This window comes from Larus michahellis, chromosome 10 (genome assembly GCF_964199755.1).
Source record: "Larus michahellis chromosome 10, bLarMic1.1, whole genome shotgun sequence".
NCBI lineage: Eukaryota > Metazoa > Chordata > Aves > Charadriiformes > Laridae > Larus > Larus michahellis.
In genome coordinates, this window is record NC_133905.1 from 17,786,188 (window position 1) to 17,810,307 (window position 24,120).

At 50.2% G+C, this 24,120-nt stretch overlaps 1 protein-coding gene across 3 annotated transcripts in view; it reads left to right on the top strand.

The window, feature by feature from the left end:
• STAB1 (stabilin 1) overlaps nucleotides 1-24,120 on the top strand; it is a 61,258-nt gene that overhangs the window by 35,726 nt on the left and 1,412 nt on the right. For all 3 annotated transcript variants that reach the window (XM_074602761.1, XM_074602762.1, XM_074602763.1), the window contains 37 exons: nucleotides 157-204; nucleotides 1,026-1,159; nucleotides 1,539-1,650; nucleotides 1,872-1,949; nucleotides 2,325-2,426; nucleotides 2,923-3,030; nucleotides 3,545-3,676; nucleotides 3,846-3,974; nucleotides 4,842-4,898; nucleotides 5,718-5,813; nucleotides 6,894-7,089; nucleotides 7,554-7,649; nucleotides 8,701-8,746; nucleotides 9,425-9,504; nucleotides 10,460-10,585; nucleotides 11,370-11,443; nucleotides 11,799-11,873; nucleotides 12,479-12,598; nucleotides 13,587-13,634; nucleotides 13,761-13,844; nucleotides 14,737-14,883; nucleotides 15,043-15,180; nucleotides 15,818-15,877; nucleotides 15,983-16,159; nucleotides 16,703-16,789; nucleotides 17,288-17,434; nucleotides 17,571-17,636; nucleotides 18,215-18,428; nucleotides 19,071-19,220; nucleotides 20,097-20,201; nucleotides 20,650-20,757; nucleotides 20,946-21,139; nucleotides 21,824-21,968; nucleotides 22,434-22,567; nucleotides 22,892-23,057; nucleotides 23,292-23,398; nucleotides 23,622-23,741. In XM_074602761.1, coding sequence (XP_074458862.1) covers nucleotides 157-204; nucleotides 1,026-1,159; nucleotides 1,539-1,650; nucleotides 1,872-1,949; nucleotides 2,325-2,426; nucleotides 2,923-3,030; nucleotides 3,545-3,676; nucleotides 3,846-3,974; nucleotides 4,842-4,898; nucleotides 5,718-5,813; nucleotides 6,894-7,089; nucleotides 7,554-7,649; nucleotides 8,701-8,746; nucleotides 9,425-9,504; nucleotides 10,460-10,585; nucleotides 11,370-11,443; nucleotides 11,799-11,873; nucleotides 12,479-12,598; nucleotides 13,587-13,634; nucleotides 13,761-13,844; nucleotides 14,737-14,883; nucleotides 15,043-15,180; nucleotides 15,818-15,877; nucleotides 15,983-16,159; nucleotides 16,703-16,789; nucleotides 17,288-17,434; nucleotides 17,571-17,636; nucleotides 18,215-18,428; nucleotides 19,071-19,220; nucleotides 20,097-20,201; nucleotides 20,650-20,757; nucleotides 20,946-21,139; nucleotides 21,824-21,968; nucleotides 22,434-22,567; nucleotides 22,892-23,057; nucleotides 23,292-23,398; nucleotides 23,622-23,741 — 4,206 coding nt within the window. The remainder of the gene's footprint in view (nucleotides 1-156; nucleotides 205-1,025; nucleotides 1,160-1,538; nucleotides 1,651-1,871; nucleotides 1,950-2,324; nucleotides 2,427-2,922; nucleotides 3,031-3,544; nucleotides 3,677-3,845; nucleotides 3,975-4,841; nucleotides 4,899-5,717; nucleotides 5,814-6,893; nucleotides 7,090-7,553; nucleotides 7,650-8,700; nucleotides 8,747-9,424; nucleotides 9,505-10,459; nucleotides 10,586-11,369; nucleotides 11,444-11,798; nucleotides 11,874-12,478; nucleotides 12,599-13,586; nucleotides 13,635-13,760; nucleotides 13,845-14,736; nucleotides 14,884-15,042; nucleotides 15,181-15,817; nucleotides 15,878-15,982; nucleotides 16,160-16,702; nucleotides 16,790-17,287; nucleotides 17,435-17,570; nucleotides 17,637-18,214; nucleotides 18,429-19,070; nucleotides 19,221-20,096; nucleotides 20,202-20,649; nucleotides 20,758-20,945; nucleotides 21,140-21,823; nucleotides 21,969-22,433; nucleotides 22,568-22,891; nucleotides 23,058-23,291; nucleotides 23,399-23,621; nucleotides 23,742-24,120) is intronic.

Genomic DNA, 24,120 nt, shown 5'->3' on the forward strand with positions numbered 1-24,120 from the left:
CAGTGCCTGTAGTGGTTGTGAGGTAAGAGAGGAATGTCTAAGGCATTATTGCCAGATTTGATACTGCAGAGGGCTCCTTTCCTGCCCCCTGGGTCTCCCAGCCCTGCGACCCCAGTGCTCAGCAGGGGTAACCCTCCTGTTGTTTCTCTTTGGAAGGAGCTGGACCAGAATTCCCACTTCGCAGGCTTCTACGAGTGGCTTCAGGTAAGAACAGCCATGGGATGCCCACGTGCTTAAGTTTGGTAGAAGTGAAATCTCCGTGAACACTGCTGTTAGAGAAAGAGCAGCTCTGTTTATCTTCCGTTAGAGGAAAACAAAACAACAGCAAAGGAGAAATCGTCACAGAGAAGGCATGTAGAAAAGCTCTGGAGTCTGTGATAGAGTGAGGGTTGTGAGTGTGTTTTGGGGGCCTTATTTTTAACAGCGGAGGAAGCTGGGGCTGTGTTACACTAAATTTTCCTGGTTGTATCATCTGTAACTGCTGGCCATCATAAAATAACACAGAAAGGAAAGAAAAAGGGGTAGCATTATAATAGCTATTTTTCAGAAGAGCATGCTTTGAGAAGTTAGACTGTATATTTGTTCTTTTTCTTGTTACTTCTTCCCTGTCTCCGGTGTGGCAATAGCAGAGAGGCAGACTGCAGTAAGTCTGTGGAAGCATCTAATTGAGCTTTAGCTTATCTGTCCTGCTTCATGTATTGCTTTTGCCAGGAATAATCTTGTTGCCTCCCCCAAAACTGGTGTTGAGGGTTCAGAAAGGATTTAGGGATATAATTGAATGGGTTTGAAGATTAATTGAAGTACAAAAGTAGGGCTTAAAGCAGCAGGTTTTCCCCTGGCAAACAGGTGTCACTTCTTTTGGCTAAACCATCTGTGGCATTCATTGACTGTCAACAGCACTTACCTGTCATGCGAGGAGACCCTGCTGTGCTGCTGGAGTGTATGTGGGATGACTGTTGATTATATTTTGTAGTGTAGATGTGGCACTGGCATGTCTTATTTGTTCATTTTTGTGCTTTGGAAAGCAGAAATCTCTCTTCAGCATCCCAGCAGGAACCAATGTCACCGTCCTGGTGCCATCAGAGGCCGCGATCAAAAACTTGAGCGAGACTGAGAAAGATTTCTGGTTGACCCCCTACATGCTGCCATTTTTAGTCAGGTACAAGGAGACTCCTGCCTTTGCTTTATATTGCCAAACAGAAACAAATTCATGAGCTGGATTTCTGCTTGTACAAGACCAATAAAGAGTTATCTTGAGATAAATACATAAACAATACCTAGCAGGCAAAGAATTTAGTAGGCATTTAAAACATAACAGACCACAGGCTATGGGAAGTGGGTTTATTTTTCATGTATTTGCAGAGATTTTCCTTGTCATGTTGATGCAGATGGCATCAGGACAAGTAATTCCCTCCACCTTTCTCTCCACGTTTACCTACTTCATGTGACAGCCGTCAGTGTTGGGTGGTATGGTCTCATCTCCCTGTTATTACAAACAGTGCCCTAATATTTTCTTTGCCTGCCTTTCTTCCCTTCAGGGCCCACTTTCTGGAAGGCGTCTTCACTGAGGAAAAGCTCAAAACATACGACAGGCCAGAATTACCCACCCTCAACCCACCGACCAGATGGCAGATAAGCACCAGGAGTGGCGTAAGGGTTTCTTACATAATGCACGTCTACCAGGGCCAAATTCAGCTGCTCAAGAGCTGCTCTATCCCATGGGGAGCCTGGATGGGATGTCCTCAAACTCAGACATCTTTCAAAAATTGTACCCAGATCTATCATGTGCAACCTTGAATGAACAATATCTTTATTTTGAACTTCTTTGGCAATTTCTAATCCTTTTGCTTCTCCCTCTCATACTTTTTCAGGTATTAACCATCCAGAACGCGAGTATTGTTGTCAGTGACATCCCTGCCAGCAATGGCATTATTCATGTCCTCAGTAAGGTACGTCGGTACATGCGATACTGGGAAATGCTGCAGATGTAGCAGCGGGTTTGTGTTGCAGCATCTGTGATGGACCCAAGGAGGAATACGTGTCTGGACAGTTAGGAAGACATACAATAGCAAAAATACATTTGGTTATCACAAGGTCCTGACAGATGTTTCCTGTGGAGCAGTGTTTAATGTTTAAAATATTTGTCTCCAGGACAAGCCAGAGGGCAGTTCCTCTTCTCTTGGCTGACAGAAGAGTTAAGGCTATTGCAGAATTGTGTAAAACGAGGCCATTTCTAATTGCCTTTCTTGCAGGCAGGGCAGTCTAGTGTGATTTCCCGCACAGGCCCTTGCCCAGCCTTGCTAATGAACTCACTTTTTCCACAGGTTTTGTTTCCACCTTCAGGAGATATCCCATCGAGTCCTCCAGGTCTGCAAAAGCAACTCGAGACAGTTGCCTCATTCAGCACATTCAAGGAGTTGCTAGAGGTAAGCAGTTGAGGTTAGCACTACTGTTGTTGTCAACTGTCTTTTGAGCAAATGCCCACCTTATCCTGTACGGGTCGACTGAAATTTGGACGGCCTGGTGAGAAAAGGGAGACCACCTGTTCCCTGCCGTTCATGAGGGATCTTCTAGGAAAACTCTTTTGAGCAGCCAAAGAGTTATACACTTACAGTTAGATCTCTATATCATTGGTATATTATTACAGTGGAAGATGACTTGTCTAGCATAGGTGCTGTTATGCTTGTAGAGGGCAGAGAAACCTAGAGGAGAAGGAAGGTTTGAGGATAACCGAGAAGCTGCATTTATGTCAGCCCAGGAGAAGGAACAAGCAATTAGATATGTGTGACTGAGTAGAAGTTGCATATCCCATTTTCAAGCATTTCTTCTAGCACTCTTGCCTTTGTAATTGTTTTCATGTGTGGTTTGTTCTTTAATGAGTACAAGTGTAATTGCTAATGTTACTGTATTGACACTTTTTAGCAATACCAGCTCATTGGAAAAATCGAGTCCTCTGAAAAATATACGATTTTTGTTCCTGGAAATAATTCCATTGAGGAGTACTGCCTTGCTGCCAATGTGACACAGTTGGTAAGCTCACTGCTTGCTTGCAGTTTGGATACGTATTGCAGTAAGTGCAGGGTTGTGTACACTGTCAGATGATAAACTTGAGTTCAGTGGATTTGAGCATGGAGAGGAGAAGCATATCTGATGCTAAAAGCTTGGAGAAACGTGCCAGAGAGAAATGAGAGGGTTTCCTGGGATGCTGCAGTCGGATCTGAAAAGAATATTTGGACTTCAGATGTAAATTTCTGAGTAGATTTGAATGTGGATAGACAGCACAACATGTTCCCCTTTCTGACTGGCTGTGGCATATCTGTGGCAATTTTGAATCTTTTGAAAGGTTCCAAAAAACATTTGTGACTTCGTCCAGTAACAGAGTCATCAGGTGTGATCAGTCATCTGTGATAGGGAGTTACTAGGCTCTATGGGCTTAGTTAGCTGTTACAGATTGCTTAGGAACTCTTCTCATGCCATACCTCTGACTGAATTGTAGTCTAGGAAGTCAAAAGCGTCCTAACATTTGGGCTTTTTGTGGATTTAGGACAAGGAGACAGTGCAGTACCATGTTGTACTGGGAGAGAAGCTCTTGCCCATGGACTTGAGAAGTGGAATCCATAAGAACAGCATGTTAGGACTCTCCTACTGGCTAATGTTTTATCAAAACAGCACCCAGGTAAGGAAGACTGTCCTGCCATTTGAGGACCTGGCTAGACCTATCACTTTCTAAGGCTGGTGTCTGGATACAGCCTTAAGGTTTGCCTACAGTTTGTCAACAGCTGTCAAGCAATCCATGCAAAAGAAGTTGAAGGTTATTGTCTCAGCCATTTCTTTCTCCTTTGCAGAAGTTTGTCAATAATATTCCTTTGGATGGAAGATTTCTTGAGACAAAGAATGGCATGTTGATCGGCGTTTCACAGGTCCTCCAGATACAGAAGAACCGTTGCACTGCCAATACCACCACGATACAAAAGGTAATGATGATTACCAAGGAGCTGAACACCATTTCACAGGGTTTCTCCATCTGCTGAACCAAACTGATGAATATCAGACAACCTACCTTGTCTCTTCCATGTGGATGAGACAATAGCTTGTGGTCTGACCCCACATGAGCCTCTTGTGAATTAGGGCATGATGGAGACTTGGCACCTCCTAGCCTCAGACTCTGTACTTCTAATGCAGCAGATCGGCAACTCTTGTGCAGATCACATTCAGTTCACTTGCTGGGGTTCTCTCACAGTGCCAGCCGTGGGGCAGGCTGGTGCAGGGACTCCCAGATGCTCAGATGTGGACGGAGAATCCAGCCCAATTCTTGCATGGCATGACCACAAGCTCCTCTAGGAAATGCTATGGTCTGTCTGGGAGTCATGGCCAATGTCCAGCCCGCATGTATCATGTGGCTCTTGGCCATCTGAAGATTGCAGGGTCAGACTGAGGTATGCCTGCCTTGTTACAGATAAGAAAAAAGGTATTTGCAGCCTTGCGTGAAGGAACTCCAGGCCTACAGAAAGCCCTGCCCCAGCTCAGAGACTCAGGAAAGGTGTAACAGGATCTCTTCTGGTTTGTTTTGTGGTACGGTCTCTGGAGTGCAGAAGTAAGACCTTGTGTACACCACTGGAGTGCAGGAATAAGACCTCGTGTGAAGACTTTGGTAGCAGCCAGTACCTGAGGGTCATGCATCATGATTTTTCTTCTTTTGGTGTTTTGAGCCATGGAGCACACATCTTTGTCGTTGTCCCAGCCAGCAGCCTGTACAGCACCATTTGTAATTCAAGATTAGTGTCTTGGTGTGACGTGGGTGGAGGGCACACATGTGACTTGTCCTGTTCTCTGTGCCCTAGTCAAGATGCGGCAAGTGTGAGAAGGGGATCAAGTGTCCACCTGGATCAGTTCTTGTGGTGAGTCTTTGATTCACGTGACATCTCACAGACTGTTTGCAGATAGTGCTTTGATGTCCTTTTATTGCTCTGTAGATGTCATCTCGATACCTCAAAAAATGTGCCCTTGAGTCCTCTGTGGCTCATTCATTAGCAGGGTTTGTAAGAGAAAGCGGAAGCCAAGGGAGTCTTACGCAGGAAAAACACAAACGTGAACCATGAGGCTCCTTACAGAGCTGGCACAGGCTTTGCCTGAATTTCAGGAGCCCTTGAGAGCATGCAGCGTGGGGAGTTTCCCCCCTTAGCAGGGAAGAAGAGATGTCTTTTTTTCATCTTTTACTCTTCTGACATCATCGTCAAGGAGAGCCAGTTTAGGAGTGCATTAGTCATTTCCCAGTCTGGACCATTGATTCGTTCACACAGATGGGCTGGTTGTGCCTGCAGCTTGTTTATGCGTGAGTGACAAACATTTCCAGAGAGGAAAACAATTAAACATTTCATCTCCATGCTGGCTATGAATTGCCTAGCAGCCACATCTGGCTTCTTAGGCTTCATTACTTTACTCTATGCCAAAAATTTTCCTATTACTTTTTCTCAGTATTCACACTGTCATGTATATCATGGATTTGGCAGGTAACAAAATAAACTGGTGGCCTCACATCTAGAGATGCCTCATTGGTCTTCAGCTCTGGATAGTCCAAATTTTTAGGGCTGTTCCTGTAGGGTAAAAAGCATTATTCCTCTGTTAGGCAAGAACACTGCCATATGTACCAAAATGTACAATGTTTGTCTAAATATTGTAATATCTTCTATCTGTATCTATGTTAATTATATCTGCAGGAAGTGCCAGGAAGCAAGAATCTCGCTCGCTGTGAATTACGCTCTGGGGATACAGAAATACTTGGCTGCCATTTCACCTGTGCAAAAGTTTCTCTGGTAAGAAAAACATTTGCCTCAGATTCATTTTGACAAGAGCAAGACGAGTATTAGAAATACAGCCATGGAAATACAGCCTGTGCTGAAGTCCTGGCTGCATTTTTGCCATTGCGTCGCTGAAACTGGGCTTGTCTGGGAGTCGGTCTCCATCCTGGAGATAGAGGGCACTGGAGAAAAAACAAACCTGCGGAAATGTCTGCACAGTGATGGATTGTGGCCTGCCGCTTTGGTATTGTTGCTTTGGGTTTTGTCCTGCAGAGGAAGAGGAGGAGTTGAATGTTTGTAGTCTGGTTTCCTAAGGAAATGAGACATGAATGATGGCATTTCACTTGTGCGTGTGCCTTCCCGAATAACTGATGACTAATTGGAGACAAAGCAAAGTGAGGAGCAGAAGGTCTTGCAGCTATTATGGACCCTACCACGTTCACAAAACGTGAAAATGTGTGGCTGGGAGAAAACACTTGAAGAGGAAATGGTAAAAGAAAGTGTGTATTTGAGCTCTTACAGGTATTGAAGCACCCCCATGGTAAGTTTAGTGGGAATGGGAGATTGAGGAGAAGGGAGAGAGGGAGTTGGACATACAGTACTCACATGCAGAGCTTCAGTCAGCACTTGTCTCTCACTGAACACTTCTGCATCCCTTCGTTAGACAAGGTTTCTCTTCATTTGGTCCCATCATGGTTTCCTCTCTCGGTGGGTAGATGCAGAAAGAAGAGAGCGGTTAAATGAGGCTTCTGAACCAAATCACCTTTGGCAGAGCCTCTCTTGCTGGTGGGACATGGTAAGGACACAGGCAGGAGATAGACTTGATGGGCACAGGACTGAACATTTGCGTTACTCACCAAGTGGCCAGTGTTGCTCAAGGGCATTGCAGACCTTTACATGAAGCTCTGGGCAACAGAACACCCCATTTTAGAGGGTTCACCCCATCCAACCTGTGCACATCTGGCCTTTTCCTGCGTCGTCAGAAATTATGGATATCACATAGTTAAAGGAATAGAGCAGCTTTCACAATAAAGCTGTACCTTGTCTGTGCTTCACAAGACGGCTCACCCCAACTTGTTCTTGTTCGTTCTCCAGAGATCCGTCTGCTGCCCCGGCTACTACGGACACATGTGCGAGATGTGCCCAGGGAAGCCAGGCCAGTGGTGCTCCGGGAACGGGGAATGCCAGGATGGTATTGAGGGCAGTGGAGAGTGCCGATGCCTGGAGGGTTTCCATGGTACTGCCTGTGAAATGTGTGAAGTGGGCCGATACGGAGCTGACTGCAAATCAGGTGACACTGATGGCTATTGCAGCTTGTCTCTACCATCCTGCTTGCAAAGGGAGAAAAGTGGCCACCTCTCAGCTCTCGGAAGGGGTGGTGGGAGGGAGGAAGTGTCCCAAGACCTCTGAGACAGGCGAACAGCTGATGGGCCACCGAGAGAGGGAAGCTTGTGAGCGCTTGTGGTCAGCTAGAGGAGTAGCCCCATTTTTTCATCCTCAAACCAAGGCACGACTGACTGTGTTATGCTGCTCATACTGCTGCCACCCAAACTACAGAAAGTAGAGGCGAGTGGTCTGTTCCTGGGCTTTTTGGCCTAATAGAGAGGGAACAAGAGCTGATACTCCTGTGGCATTTTCTTTATGTCAGTTCGATGCATTGGATTAGGAACAGAGCAGCCAGCAAAATGGCAGCAAGACTCTGCTTATGAGACCTGGTTGGTTTGACAGTGATGAGTGTTTATATTTCCCCTGCAGAATGTGCCTGTGACAATGGCATATGTAACGATGGACTGCAAGGGGATGGGAGCTGCGAGTGTTTCCCAGGATGGAAGGGCCCTACCTGCCAAGAAGGTACGTGAGTGTGAAGGGGTTCATGGTGTAATTTGGAAGAGAAATCTGTGTTAGCTGAGCAAGGTGACTGCAGTTGCACGTGCTTTGCATCCCCCCCCGAAAGCTTATCAGCCTCTGCTAGCTCATTCTTGCCCACAAGCTGAATTTGTGGTGTGACTTCCCAGCAGTACATGACTCCCGGAGTTATTTTGGTGAAATTCATGTAGGGAAAAGCATATCACCTGCTTCTGTCCCCACTGAGATTTGAGGCACCTCAAGAAGAGCCCGTCACCCTGGGAGAGAGGTAAAAGCTCCCAGCCAGACTGGGATGACCATGACTCCTGTTACTTGCCTAAGAAGGCGGCAGGACTTGGTTTGAAACCTCCAGAGGGTCCCGGTGTGTCTGCTGAGTTGCTTTTTCTGCTCACAGATTGATTTAGGTGAGCTCAGGCCATGGTCTGCAGTTCTCAATGATTCTGTCATTGTGTGTCGAAGTAATTTATTGAAGGTGGTTGTTCCTGGGATTTGGGATTATGATTACCATTGGGGTGGGGGTTAACCTGAGCTCCTAAATACTTTGGGATTTTAAAGGTTTGCACACCAAGACTGATTTTGTAGTGAGGTCAAATGTTTTGGGGGCATTTAGAAATGGAGATTGAGTGGAGCAGTCTTATATAGTATCAATGTAAAGCATGAAACAAGTTCATCTTTTTGCTTCAAATGGGGAAAAGCCAAATGCCCCTCTATGTCTGGATTAATGAGTTTTCAGTCCTTGTTTCATTCCTAGCAGTCTGGAGGCCATACAGGTAGGATCAAATTGAACCGTTAGCTCAGACAGAGAACATCAAATTCACTCCAGTGCAAAGTGCCAAAACATAAATCCCATGAGGTTTTCCTGCTGCCACACAGGACGTGAGAGTTAGCATAACTGCTGATGTGTCCCATCATCGGTCAGGGCACCACAAGTGTGGCAGTGAGCCTGTTTGCAGGGTCCTTTACTCTAGATGGCAGAAATGGCCCCAGCAAGAGCTAAATTGAAAATGCCAAGTCACGTTTGTGTTTTCTTTTGCAGTAATCGAGATCGACTTATGCAATAACACTTGCCATCAAATGGCCAAGTAAGTACAGACAAGGGACTGGGTCATTCTCAGAAAGCCATGTGTGTTTGTATGAGTTTTACATAGAGGTGATTCTGTGTTTAGGGCTTCACAGAGGGCTGGGAGGAGCTGCCTGATCATTAAAGGTGCATAAATGTGAGTTCCATCCTGGGAACTCTCTTTGGTGCTAAGCTGCCATGTGCTTTTCCCAAGGACTTTGTCTGAGCATAAATTCTTTCCAAGTTCCTTGTGCATGTGTGGATGGGAGAAAGCAGAGACTCCAAGGTACTCCAAGGCCGCCTCATTCATGGAGCAAATCAAGCAGCCATTCACAAGCCCTTTCTGCCTTGCCTGCCCCCCCATGGAATTAAATAGGCTGATGGGCTGTGATGGCTTCTCCATCCATTATCTGGTCTATTTTGGGGTACTGGGACCCAGCCATCTCTTTTGTACCATGCAGAAGCATATGGGCATGGTGAAGGTGCACTGTGCGAGGTGTGAAGCTGGATGCCAGCTTCCCAGCCAGAGTGACTTGAGTATTTGGGACTGTAAAGAAATACACAGCAACTTCAGGCATGTTCCTCCTGAAGATGCAATTGTGGTTTCTAACTTGCACACGCCAGGCTTGTATGGTGTTTCCCACTGGTGAAGCAAATCAGGAGATGTCGTCAGGGATCGTTTATCCCTTTCTTGTTTCAGCTGCCTCAATAGTTCTGCAGATTCCCCACCTACATGCTCCTGCTCTGCTGGATACACAGGGAATGGAACCCATTGCACAGGTATGTCCAGCAAGTGTGGGCAAGATTCAAGGCTTGGGAACAGCTGTTGAGGCTACACAGAAGCAAGGGTTTTGTTTGTGAAACAAACAGCATGATGTTGCCAGGAAAAAGATCATTCAAATCCTTCTCCTCTCAGCCATCCACCATGAACTCTGCCATGCTTTAGTAGAGAGGTTTTCCAGTCCAGAGCTTTACATGGGCTGCTCTTGTTGTTGCTAGAGCCTGCGAGAGAGGGATAAAAAGGGAGGCAAGTGTAGCAGGGCAGAGCTTATTGGTTGTGGAAAGAGATGCACATGGATGGGTCGTTTTAGTTCTGGTGTCACAGCAGCAGTGGCAAAGATATAAAAACTTTGGCCATGAATCCCTGGAGTATGGATGCTTCGATTCTCTAGAATTTTGTACTTCTATTTTTGGCCATGATGAAATTGGGTAGAAGCAGAGCAGCAGCTGTGCCAAAATGAGGTAAGATTTCAGGATACTGCTCTAGAGCTACATACAAACCTCGTCTATGTCAAAACCAGATAGTCAAGAAAAAAAACACTCAGGATGATAAAACTGTAACGGTCAAATCAAGACATTGATAGACAGCACAGTTTCTTTTCAGTATTGCCCTTGTTTGAAAATGCGTGAGGGGAAAAAAGGAAAAAAACCCTTTCACATTGTGCAGGAAAATATTTTTTTCTGGTCTAACCATTAGTCCTCAGTGAGCGAATGCTGTGACATAAAAACTTCTTAGTCAAATTTGGGGGTTACTTCAGCTCAGCATGACTTTTGGACTGGCCTCTCACAGATCTGGATGAGGCCCCATGCCTTTAAAGGACCCACACTTTCATTGAAAAACAAAGGTATTTTAATAAGATGTTGTGATTTTTGTTGAGATGAATGATCATTCCAGCACAGTTCCTCTTAACTATATGCTCTGAGCTGATTCTGCTTCTCGTGTTTGTGGTGACAGAAATAGATCCATGCACTATCAATCACGGTGGCTGCTCCGTACACGCTGTGTGTACTAAAGTGTCCCCAGGAGAGAGAACCTGTGTTTGTAAGGAAGGCTACGCTGGAGACGGGACGCTCTGCATGGGTGAGTGTTTAGTGCATGTTTTGGTGATAGCATCAGTGCATCATCTGTGAAAAGGGGAATTTCAGGCTAAAAGCATTAAAATTTCAGGCTAAAGTGCTGAATAACTCAGTTCTCCTTTTGCCCTGCTCATGCAGTGATTATTTCAAAGCCAATAATTGCTGGCTGATCTTGATTCAACTGTGTTTTATTTAGCTTTTTGTCAAGGTGTATGCACAGGTAGGTGCACGTGTGTACATGCATACCTGTAGGTATGTGCTCAGCATTCTCCCAAGTCACAATTAGCAAAGTGGTCATCACTGTCCCAGCACAGGGCCACCCAAAAGTGGGCAGAGAGCCCACACTGCCCTTGGCACCTGTCTCGCTGCATGGCCTCAGACCAGTGTTTTGGTCTCAAAGCAAAAGAGCCCTGAGAGGTTTCTTGCCCTGATGATGCACGTCATGGGGAGATCCAGAGATGGAGGATGACTGCAGTCTCCCACAGTGGTGGTCTGAGATGAAGATGGAGCTGTGGGAGAGTCCAGTCCTCTCATATCTTTTAAAGCACACCCGGGCAGGCATGGGATTTTCTGTGGGTGGATTTATCACAGCTCAGAGACCCACTGTGCCAGGAACAGAACTTGCAGTTGTACCCTATTCCTTTGCTATCACAAGTCACTTTTCTACTAAAACGTTTTGCAAGCTGGGAAGATCCCCCTGTTGCTTTCCCAAAACCTCTTTGGGTCACCAATTCCCAGCTGTCTTGAGCAGCCCTCAGCAATAATGTGGCCTTATTGTTTTGCTGCAGAAATTGATCTCTGTCTCGAAAGCAATGGGGGCTGCCACACCAACGCAGAGTGCATTAAAACAGGCCCAAGGAAGGTGAGTACATAAGATGGATGTCAGGGCAACATTATTATGGAGGTTGTCACAGCTGTGTAATTCTCTTAGAGAGAGTCCTTTCCATGGCAGCGTGCTGCCTTCTGCTTATTACCTTCCACACAGAAAAGCTGCCTGGGAAGGGCATGAAAAGGTTGCTGTTTCCTTGAAAGCAGATGCCTGCCTTCTGTTGGCCAGAGGCTGGAGGCAGTCTCGGGTTATATTTATTGTTGACACAAGCATGGTTATTCATGAATGTAGCAATGGCTGCTATACCACATGCTTTCCATCTAGCTCTGCCGTTGCGTGTTTTATTTTTGGGTCAAAGTTTCAGATTGAGCGTTTGTTCTCCCTCCAGGTTGCCTGCAACTGTCTTCCTGGTTACAGCGGGGATGGCGTGAGCCAATGCAACCCCATCAATTTGTGTGAACAGGTATGTTTGCCTTTTGCTGTTGCCAGAGGCGAAGGCCACATCCTTGAAGTGTTCCTTTCTCCCAACAGTTAACATAAAGAACAGGATTAGCCTGCTTGTTTAGAGCTGGCTGTCTCCCCTTTTCACATGCTGAAGGGATTTCCTGGTGTTTTCCTGGTTTGTTTTCCGTTGCCTGTCACAATAACCTGCAAGTACGTCGGCCACCTGGCGCTCCCTCTTGTGGGAGAAGCAGTGTGGAAACAGTGACGCAGGGTTGGAGGCATGTTGGCTTGTTTCTCTGCATCCAATTTGTGTGGGACATGCTCAAAAGCTTAAGAGTAACCTGTGCTCACCACATCGCTGCCATGTCAAAATGTCTCTCTGAATCATGGGTTTTGTCATCACTCTGGGTTCCAAAGTAAGGCACGGAAATCTTGTTTCGTGGGAGGATTTAGTGCTGAAAAGCCTGTGAGGATTTGGGTGAGGTTTATTCTAAGGCACTAGACGGACGGGAGGAATGATTTCCTTTCCACTGGGCTGGATGTAGTTAGCAGCTCCTGCATGAAAGTGGCCATTCAAATTGTTGATGATGCTCCTCCATGGAAGCCTTTCACTTTCCTTGCTAGAACAACGGAGGCTGTAGTCCGTTTGGGCTTTGCAAGTACACGGGCCCCGGCACTCGAAACTGCTCCTGCTCTTGGCACAGTGTCGGAGATGGCTTCACCTGCCATGGCAAAGTATATCAGGTGAGAAGCATGTGCAGCATCTTTTGTGTTGGGCACCCTGCCCTGCAGCAAACCACTCCCTCCCCTCCGAGTGTAAGCTGCAAATGAGCAGATCTGTAGCGTCGTATCGACACGTGTGTGGTGTAGGAGTGGAGACCAGCAAGCTGTCCATAAATTGTAGGTGTATTTGATGTGAGAATCACAGTAAAGGGACTTTGCTCCAAAGGGAGTCATGATGTGAACACTTGGCTGCTCTGCCAGCAACATTGTCCATACCTCCAGGATGCTGTTTTCTTAATGTTATAAGCAAATAGGAGTAATGATTTTTTTTTCCCAAGGGGACTCACATCTCCCTGTCTGTGGGATCAGGGCGGGTGTCCCCTGTGGCAATGCCAGGACTTGAGAACCAGTCTGGAGGGCAGCAGTTTGTCTCCAGCTCTGTTGCAAATACAGCTGTCCTTGGGCAAACTGGTGACTTTTTCTGGTAGTGGCAAATAAAAGCCGTCATCCCCACAGCAGAGCTGGGAGAAAAGACATGTACTCAGTTCTGTGCTTCTGCTCGTACTGGAAGTTAGTGTGGTAAGACGAGGGAGTTTGCCCTGCCAAGCCTTGTCTGCCACTCTGGACAGCATCCCCGAACTGGTAGTGGCAGCACAGTGAGGTTAAAGCAAAGGTTTTGTGAAGCCCTCAAGGTGTCCCGTGAGCACAGGGGCAGTTAAACCTCTGAGACAGCTGCTGCAGAAGCAGCCAGCTTTCATCTCTCTCTGCTGCATCCTGCAGCATCTGCAATATGAATGGTCCAGGCAGAGGTCACTGCCTGCTTTGTAACCCCCACATCATCCGTGCCTGCGGCACTGGCAAGGGAGGGAGGGAAAGATCACTATGGTGCATCAGGAGAACTGGTGTCTCATTGGGGTGGGAGAGTGACCGGGGTGGAAGGAGCCATGCTGGCTGGCCGGGAGCGAGTGGAAGGGACTCTGCTAACACCAGCTCTTTCTCTTTGTTTAAGGAGCTCGGAAGAATCGAAGATGCATCCGTGTTCTTTAAGATGATACTGGTTGGTGACAAACAACTTTGTCCTTGTCTCTGTGTAGTAAATCCCACTTAAGGTTTTCTGCAAAGGGTCTTGCTAACTGGAACTATATTTTCTGTTTCCCTTCCCACAAATGCTCTTCTACCACAGGCGGAAAACATCAAGGAGCTCAGTGGGGCAGGGCCTTTCACTGTCTTTGTCCCACGGACAGATTTCATAGGAAACACCACGACAGTAAGTGTCCTTCTATCCCAAGCACTGTCAGGTGTTTGGCAAGCTCCGGTCACGGCAGTGTCCTCTCTGGGGTTGTCTGCCCAGTGAATAGAAGCACAGGGGCTGCGCTGCAGAGGGTTAAAGGCACCTCCCATTCTCCGTCAGTGTATGAGCAGAGGTTTGGATGCCGGCTCACTGCAGAGACAGTCTGGGCAGGGGTGGGCATGGCTTCTGTTGTAAGGACACCCTTACTGGAGCCTCTGCCTCACGGTACTGAGACACTGTGCCAAATCGGTGATGCCCATGGCTATTAGGGGTTAGTAACAGCAAGGCTTCAAGGTATCTGTGACGAACACCTCTTATTCTTTCTCTGTGCCCCAGGCCCTGCCATTCCACTTCCATTGGTCCCTTCCTTTTAGTCACAGCAAGTGGGATGTTTGGCGCAAGTGGAGACCTGAGGGAGGAAAGATTCTTATTTGTGACTCTGTGACCCAGATTCTTAACCAACAGCTTTTTGGTGTTGGTGTAATGGAATATCCCATTACCATCACTGACAAGTCACGTTGGGCAGCATCACACCGCTAGTCCCAACCTTTTTCTCACAGGCCTCCCATACACCCAATGAAGGAACAATTCCCAGTGACCACATATCCCAGACATCACTTCCTCTAGGCCAATATGGTCATTTGTCCTCCATCAAGGGACCTGAATGCTGGTTTCGTTAAGCTGGTTGAAATTTCCCAAAGCTCTCCAATGGTTTTGTGCATTCACTGTGTTTTGGGAGGGACTGGCTTTCCTGTAGGGGTGGGTCAGAGGGGGCTTGGGCAACCCAGGTATCCCTCATCAGGTCTGGGGGTTCCCCTGCAAGGCAAAGTGGCCCCAGTGTGACCTCATTCTTGTTTTCTGTCTGTAGTTTGAGGAGTGGAGGAGCAGAGGTCTCCTCCGGGACCTGCTTCGCTACCACATGGTGGGTTGCCAGAAATTGCTGTCCAGTGACCTGGAAGCCCAGGAGTCCCTTACATCTTTATCTGGCCACAAAATAAAGATCACAGAGAAAGAGGTAGTTCTCTCCCGCAATTCCCTTCCCTGTCCCATGTGTCAGGATGTCACTCTTGCTGTCATTTGAAGGCCACTGTGGTTGTGGCAAGTTACTTGCTGCAGACAGCTCATAGAGTGGTGCCGTGGGTGCGACTATCTCATCACATCCCTTCTCTCTCAGAATAGCATCTATCTCAATGAGGAAGCCAAAGTGGTTGTGAGTGACATCGTTGGCGTGAACGGGGTCATTCATTTCATCAACAAGATCCTCATTCCAAGTGACCTGGTGGACCGAAACATTTCCTCAAAGATCTCACGGGTAAGGCTGAAGCAGTGACTGTGCCCTGATAACTGCTGTGGTGAGGACAGGCCTAGGATCTTTCTCCCAACAGCTGTGATAGTGCTGTCCCTGATAAGCCCTCAGCCCAAGATGACGTGGGGTGCTCTTCCTCCCTGTTCCTAGCTGTGTAGGGGTTGTCGGAGGGCACAGCTTCGGCTGGTGCAGGTGACTGCATTTGTGGCATAGCAATATCTGGGACAGGAGCTGTGATTCATCACCAGGGAAGAACAGTACTGGATCTAGACAGATGCTTTCCAGCGCAGAGCAGACTGTAGTGTGAGATTGCCAGTGTCTCTCTGGTACTCCTTAAACAAGCTCTAGGAGCTTACAGATCCTGCATTTTATAAAAGATAACATGTTTTCTGTACAGCACAGCAGAGTGCTGAAATTCATACCAGCTCCTGCCATAGCAGCATCTAGCCAGGGTGAATCAGAAAAGTGGCAGCTGCTGAATGCCAGCACTCGCCAGGCCAAATCCAGCAGCATGATGATGACAGAGTTAAAGTTGTGTTTAGCTACTGTAGTTGGTAACCATCTGGTTTCTCCCCTGCATTACTGCTCCAGGTCCTGGAGGGGGACCTCTTAACGACAGTTGTTTGCTTTCTTCCCTCTGCAGCTAAACATCACGGAAGTGGCAGAGGCCTTTGGATACACCATTTATAGCAAGCTGCTGCAGGTGAGTGACCTGACTCCTGCCGCTCTGTGGGGAGGTGGTGTGTACACGAGCACGTTCAGTTTTGGCTTGTGGCTTTTTCTTTGTATCCCCTCTTATCTCGGACAGGACGCTGAGCTGCTGCCACTGGTTAGTGACCCTCTGCACAGACCCTTCACCATGCTGTGGCCCACAGATGCTGCGTTTAACGCCCTCTCGGAGAAAAGGCAGAAGTGGCTGTACCGCAGAGAGCATCGGGATGTGCTGGCCTCCTACCTCAAAGCACACATGATCAGGGACATAAAGGTAAATGTGACGACAAACTGGCTCATACCTCCCGAGGCCACATGTGGTGCCACCACCTGCCTATGGTTACACCAGAGCGACCTTGCCAAATATTTTGCTGCTGTAGAATGTGCAGCATTTTAGTTGTCTTGAGTAGACCCAAAGCTATTTGAGCATTTTAGGCAACTACTGCTTCATTGTGAACCTCTAGTGCAGGGAGGCTGAGCTGAAACCTTCTGTCATCAGCTTCTTGGGGAGGGCACATCGCTGCCAGAGCATCAACACAAGGCTCACAAACAGGGTCTATAGGGGCAATGAACAAGGGAAATCCAGCTGAGCAAAACCAGGGTCTGCTTACACTCACTGGCCTCTCACTGTTCGGGAATCTGGGACTAACCCAGCATAGTTACGCTGTTCCACCCACACCAGCTTCACGTGCTGACATGTCACACCCCCTTTGAGTGTGGCTGCTGAGCCCTGTCCTCACCAGGCAGCATCCTGTTAGAAGTATGAACTGCCAGTTTTGCCTGTCTCTCCCTTCACTTTCTTCTTTTTCCCTCTTAGATTGTGGCTGGTAACGTGCCCCAAGTCAAATCCATCCGGACCATGCATGGCTCCACCATCTCATTCAGCTGCAGCAAAACCCATGTGGTGAGTGATGGTGATGCTAGGCTCGGCTTTCCACAGAGCGAGTGTCCTTGGGCATTGCCAAAGGGCAACCGATGCTCCATGTTGGTCACTAGCAGGAAGTGAGCACAGTGTTGGGGTGCTTGTGGGCTGAGACACCCCATTGCCCTGGCTTCAGCTGAGTCTGTAGAGAGGCTTGAGACTCTGTGGCCAGCTGGCAGGAAAGTGTGGAGGCATGTGGTACCTGCACATGCACTTCCCGATGACCAGGTGGCAAAGCAAACCACATGGTGCCATGACCTTTACAGAGCATGTAAAGTTGCATGGACAGAGGCCATTTCTTAGTTTCCATGGCCATGAAAAGTGGCAGTTGGGAAGTGTGGTCAAGGACATGAGCACAGAGATTTTGGAGAGTTCTTGGGGTGATTGAGAAGTCATGGCAGCCAAAAAGGGCAACTTTTGGGTGGTGCAGCCAGTATGTAGGATGTGCCAGGATCACAATTTGGTTTTTTCCTCTGGTAGGGTGAGCTCCTGGTGGGGAACGGCGACGCCACCATCATCCAGAGGCACATGGAATTCAATGGGGGCATTGCTTATGGCATTGATAGGCTGTTGGAGCCACCGGATCTGGGATCTCGTTGTGATGAGTTCCGCTTTGTTGAGCTGCAGGTGAGCACTTGCAATGAGGCCAGTGAGGATCTGTTGGGAGGGCTTGCTACTCTTCCTCGGCAGAGCTCTGAGCAGCCGAGAGAGGCAGAAGCACATATTGAGTTGTTGTTGTGGGGTTTCTTTCTCCCCTCCACAGGGATCTACAGAGAGCTGCGGACTCTGTGGCTTTGAGCCACCCTGCCCTGCTGGCTCCGTTCAACAGGTAAAGCTCACAGCTTTGTCACCAAGGAGGCCTGTTAGGGGCTGATGACAATACCCATACACCCCTCATGTTTTAGCAGCAAAATGAAGGCACACTTGCATGTGGCAAGTCCCTTGGCTCGGTCGCATTGTCCATACCTTGCCCCAAGTCACGCAGTCCCATAGGGCAGGAGCTGGGCTGAGCAACATGGGGTCGGGGGCTCCAAGGGTCTTTGCTTAGTCAATCCCTACATGGGTGACAGCAGCTGCAGGGGCCCCTGTAGCAGCACTGGGGGCTTCTCTGGGTGCTTTGTAACAAAAGAGCTTGGTCTGGCCACTTGAGATGGACCAGGGATCAGATGGTGAGCAGCCTTGAGGGGCAGTGGTTGTACCCCATTCTCACTGCATCGCCCATTGTCTCTCTCTGCCAGGCTTCTGGCACGTCCCTGAGGTACATTGGTGGCTCCTCTGTCACCAGTCCCATCACATGTTAGGAAGTCTCTGTTACTTGTCATAAAACTGAATGAGTGGCACAAAAAAAGTCAAGGTGAGACGTCAGTGACCAACGTGGCAAACTCTGTTTTGCCTGTTTCCTCGCAGGGGGGGACCAGGCGCTGCTACTATTACGGAAACCAGCTGTTGAGAAACACTTTTCTGTTTCACCGCAACTCCTTGTTGCGGCCGCCCTCCCCGTGGGACTTCAGAAGACACTTCTCTTCCAGGGGGCCTCTGAAACGAGGCTGCAAGAGGAACTGCGTTTCCACCCAGTGGGTCCCGCAGTGCTGTGCAAACCATTACGGCCGGGACTGTTGGGGTAAGGAGCCGTGCGACCCTTTCTCGCCCCAGCCCTTTCTCTTGTGGGAAGGTGGCATTTCTGGTTCAGCACAGATGGCTGGTGTCCACGGACATGCATCCTCAAGGAAAGGTGGGCAAAACCCCAGGCAGGGAGCCCCAGTCTATAGAGGGTGCAGGGAATGATCCCCTGGGAGTGTGTGCGGATGGTATAACGGGGAATTCCTTTTCCTTGGAGAGACCTGTGTCCCCATGGAGAGCCCTGGGCACAGGGCTGTGGGGGGTGGCTGTCAGACATGTCACTCACCCCTAGATATTGATGATGCTCAACCATCCTCTGGCATCTGCCCTCTGCACTTTGTGTGTGGGCAGTTTTCAGGTCCTTGGGTGAGCCTGCTGCCAGGTTAGCGTGGGGTGGGCCAGCACAAACTCAGCACGTTGCAGCAGAGGGTCATCCCAGGCTGGAAGCTATGCTAAATTTGTCTCTCTTGCCCCCATTCCTAAGGTTTATTGTCATGGGGTGTCCCCAGCACTCACTCCCAGGACTGCCGAGCAGGCTCTGTGGTCCAAGCACCCCATAAACGGCAGCTCATGTGGCACCAGGCTCCCCTCCCGCACAGGGTCACTTTGTCACCACAGCCTCACTAAGGTGCCTCATTTGCAGCGTGCCCAGGAGGGCTGGAGGCGCCGTGCAGTAACCGTGGTACCTGCGATGACAAAATCGGTGGCTCAGGGAGATGCAACTGCAGCCAGGCTTTCATCGGGACCAGCTGTGAGCTGTGTGCGCCGGGCAGATATGGGCCAGACTGCCGAGGTAAGAGTCGTTCCACCCGCGGGGCAGCAGCAATGCAGAGGGTTTGTGCCGAGGTGGCTGCGGCACATGGTGCTACTCGAAGAGGGGGTGGGTGCTGGGCTGACCCCTTTGCAGCTTACAGCATGGGAGTCAGTGCTGCCACGTGTGCGTCAGTCCCAGTAATGCTCGGGTCAAATCTCTGGGGCTGGGGACATCCCTCTGTGGGCTCTCGGCAGGACAGCCATTTGGGCAAACATAGTGTGCTGTCTGAAACGCCTCCAGCTGTAGTTTGAGAAGGTTGGGTGGCACATGCCGGGAGCCACGCTACCGATGGCCTCGCTGCTGCGCTGAGGCCGTGGGGTCAAAAAACTCCTTCTCATTTGTCACGCACAGCTGAGAGCCCCAGTCTGGCAGAAAGTGTTAGGACATATTTTGGGCTGGGGACAAATCTGTAAGTCGTGATGAACTCTGTACAGAAAGAGCATCCCCTGGGACATGCTCAGCAGGGACCTGTGCTCCTGTGAGGCAAAGGCAAAGGGAAGCAAAAGGGAGTTCCCGTTCCCCTGTCGCAAGCTGGGGTTTGTGGGATCTCCAGGAACGTTTTTGATGGCTGTATGGTAGCAGAGACTCAGTGAAAAACACAGCTCTAGAAATGCCTAGGGGAGGGGAGCCATGGGGGTTTGAGGCTTGCCCTCCTCTGTGAAGGGTGCGTGTTGCAGAGGGGGGGTGGCAGGGCTGGCAGCGACAGGAAGGGATGCATCCATACTGCCTGTCCTGCCTTCGTGCACTGCCCACACGAGCCACCTTTCTGCCACGTGCTTGTCCCATGGCCTGAGCGTGGCCTTTCACTGCCACCGAGGCAGATGCCGTGACAGTGTTTTTATCCATTCCTCACAGAGTGTAACTGTACCGAGAATGGCGTGTGCAACGGAGGACTGCATGGCGATGGCTTCTGCTTCTGTGCTGAGGGCTGGACTGGAGACCGCTGCGAAATCAGACTAGGTGAGGAATGCCAAGCCCCACCACCCGCTATTCCCTGGAACCCGGTGCCATATGGCTGCTTTCCCAGTAGCTGGATTGTTCAAGCAGCCGGTCAGAAATATGTCCAAAAAGGAGCTCTCAGTTGCGGGGCTCATCCTGAGATCTGGCCCGTGCTGTTGAATTTCACAAGGGCTGGGGTGGTGAGGAGGAGGAGGAAGGCTCCACTTAATCATGAACAAGTCCCTGAGCTCAGAGGTGCTCCAAGAAGAGCTCGAGGGTGAGGTGAAGGCCTGAGGTATATCTGATGGAGGAATGGACCCCTGGGTTTGGGGCAAGGCATCCGCAAAAAAACACAGGGGGAGAGAGGGGGGAGCGTGGGGTAGGGGGCCTTGGGCAGAGGCTGGCGACAGCAGCCATGTCTGTGGTGCAGCTCTTAGATCATTCTGACCTCTGTGTGTTCTGGTTTCAGTCATGACGCCCACCTGCTCTCCACCGTGCCACCCCCACGCCGTCTGCCGCTCAGGCAACCTCTGCGAATGCAACCTACACTACGAAGGAGATGGGAGAACGTGCTCAGGTAGGGGGGAGCCACCAGGGGGTGGGATGGCGAGGTGGTGAGTGAAGGGGAAAGCAGGCAACACGGCAAGACAACAAGTCACCATCTCCTGATGGCTATATTGGTGTGACAACGGGCAGGACAGCCAGGCCGACCACCAGGACACCTCGCAGGGTGTTTTAGTTAACCTAACACTTTTATCCCTGCAGTGATCGACATGTGCAGCCAGGACAACGGGGGGTGCGCCAAGCACGCAGAGTGCACGCAGGTTGGCGTGAATGTCTCCTGTGCCTGTGCTCCTGGGTATGGAGGTGACGGCTACGTCTGCGACCCCATCGACAGATGTGCGGACGGTAGGAACGGGGACTGCAGCGAGCACGCCAACTGCATCAGCACTGGGCCGGTGAGTACATCCCCTAGGTCTGGGGAGACCCGCGTGCCTGGGAGCACAGCGCAGGTGGCTGCCGTGGGATGCTTCAGGCCGCTGGAGGACAGCAGTGTGACAGTGTCCCCCTGTCCCCCAGTCCCCAAGCCTGACCCTCCTCTCCAGTCCCCTCAGCTATTGCGCTCATCCTGCAGGCTGTTACTGCCAGGCAGGGGCCATGCCCTCGGTCTGCTGCCTGGCTGTGGTGACAGCACTGCTGATGCTATGCTGAGGTCATTTTTCCCCATTCCTCTGTCTAAGGGACATAAGCTGTGTCAGTCGTGGCATTTATGGACTGTTTTGGGGGCTCCAGGGTGGTCAATGCTGGACATTTTTGGAGAAGAACCAGGGTTGCTCATTGCAGGCCAGAAGATGGGACTTGGGAGCATGAGGTAGTGCAAGAACCATGAACCATGTACCCCAAAGCTCAGCTGTCTTTCAAACAGCACATGACGAGGATTCAATGTGACATTTTTTGGTTCATGTTCAGTTGGGTGTGGGGGCAGGACAGACGCTGTGTGGCTTTTTGTAGCTCTGTCACAGTCCCAGTGTGCTGTGGAGGCGTTCTGAAGGCTCATCCCTGTCTTCGTGGGGTACAAGGTTTCCCAGCTGTCATCTGCGTGTTTGCACTTACACAAATGCCATCCTTCCTTTGTGCTGCAGAACGAGCGGCACTGTGAGTGCAAGCAGGGCTACATCGGTGACGGGATCCAGTGCCTGGAAGAGGCCGTGCCCCCCACAGACCGGTGCCTGGAAGACAACGGGCAGTGCCATCGGCAGGCCATTTGCACCGACCTGCACTTTCATGGTGAGTGTGCTCAACCCCGCAGTGCCAGGGCTGCTGTTCCATGGAGAGGTCACACTCCCTCATCCTTCACCTTCTGGCCTTGGGAGAGCTGGAGGGTGGGATCGCCGAGGGACCAGGGACTTGTCTCTGTAGCTTGGTCTGGTTTTCACATTCCCCTTTTGCCCTACACGTCACACGGGGAGGACAAGCCATCCTCATCTGCTCCTGTGTGACGCATGAGATGGCCTCTGGTGGGATTACGCTGCCAGTAAGCACTGACTCCCTCCTGGGAGGCGAGAAGCTCAGAGCAAGCCTGCTGCATCCCACCTCGCCCTCACTTGAGCATCGTCCACACCCCACCGTCCCGTGCAGCACAGAGCACCCTCCGTTGGCTGCCTGTGCTCACACAAGGGACCCACGCGACTACCCCAGGGAGGCTGCTCACTCTCTACTGTACTGATGCTCCCTGGCCTTGGTATTTTGCAGATAAGACTGTGGGCGTATTTCATCTGCAGTCACCCCGAAAAAAGTACGACTTCACTTACGAGCAGGCTCAGAAGGCCTGTGCCGCAGAAGGCGCTTCCCTGGCCACTTTCCAGCAGCTCTCAGCAGCACAGCAGGTCAGGGCAGGGATGCAGAGGTCGGGCAGGGGCTGGCTTCATCACCTCGGGGTGGGTGGGGGCATGAAGTGCTTCTCCCCACGCCCAGTCCAGCGGTAGCGAGCCCGTGATGTGTTGGTGGGCGACCTGCCAGGCCCTGTTTGCTTCATCTACATCCGTGAAACCAGGAGGGCAGGTGGGTCTTGCCAGTCACATTGGGATGGGATCTCTGGCAGTGCCCAGTACTTTAGGTGTTGGGGGACAGTAGCAAAAGGCTGCGCAATGGGAACGTGCATCGAGGCAGAGAGATTATTTTTAATCTAATCATTCATTTTCCTCGTCTAGATGGGATTCCATCTGTGCTTGGTGGGTTGGCTGGACAATGGCACAGCCGGATACCCCACGGCCTACCCCAGCCCCAGCTGTGGGGCTAACCGAGTGGGCATCATGGACTATGGCTCCCGAAGCAACCTGAGCGAGACCTGGGATGCGTTCTGCTACCGGGAGAAGGGTGAGTGGTGCGAGCACGTTTCCTGGGGATGGTCCTGTTGGGCACAAGAGGCGTGTTGGGGCAGCAGGCAGAGAGCTGCGCTCAGAGCATAAGGCCCAGGCAGGTGGGTACATCCCCCTCTCCCCTTGCCCATGTTGGGTGGGAACATGCCGAGGGCTATCCAGAAGTCAAGGGAGAGGTGGTCGGTGTAGCCACCGTTGGTGAGTCAAATCACATCTTGGCTTTCCTTTGCAGATGTGACTTGCACCTGCCGTGATGGGTTCGTGGGAGATGGGTATTGGTGCAGCGGCAAACTCCCCGATGTCCTCGCAGACCACGATCGCTTCTCCACCTTCTATTCCGTAAGCGATGCCCTCCTGTTCTTTGGTACACCAGCAGCTGGCAACAAGGCGGAGGGAGGGCCATAACAGGGAGAAGCAGTGGTTTGGGCTGTGTGTGGGGTGCAGAGTACAAACACAGAAACATTTTGTTTCTGGAACTGGAGGATGTTTTCTAGGCTCAGGAAGGTAACAGCCTTGAGTTGCCTGCAGCATGCTGATGGGGAAGATCTCCCATCTTTTCCAGATGTTGCTCGATTTTGCCAATGAAACAGAAGGAGGACTGGACTTGTTCCTCTATTTGTCTGATGACTCCGCTCCCAAAACTCTGTTTGTCCCTCTGAATTCTGGCTTCGCAGACAATGAAGTAAGTAAGCAGGGATGAGCGGCCGCTCGAGGGCGCATGGAACCGAGTCCCAGAGGAGAGCGGGAGTCTGCCAAAGCTGGCGCGATGGCGATGAGAGATAGTCTGGGGAAGGGGGAAGAATTTAGATCAGAAGGGACTGCTAGAGGGCTCTAGACCGCCCCCTTGGAAGAGCTGTTTAGATCAAGTTGCTCAGAGCCTTCTCCAGATGAGCTTTGACTGTTTCTAAGGCTGGCAATCCTCCCTTCTTGGTGTAGTAGTTTTGTGCCACGTTGCCCATGAATTGAGCTGTCTTGTGGCCATGGCGAGCGTCTGGGCTTAGGCCGGGTGGGGGTTGCACACAGCAGGAGGGAAGGGGTGAGAACCAGCTCAGCCGTTTCTC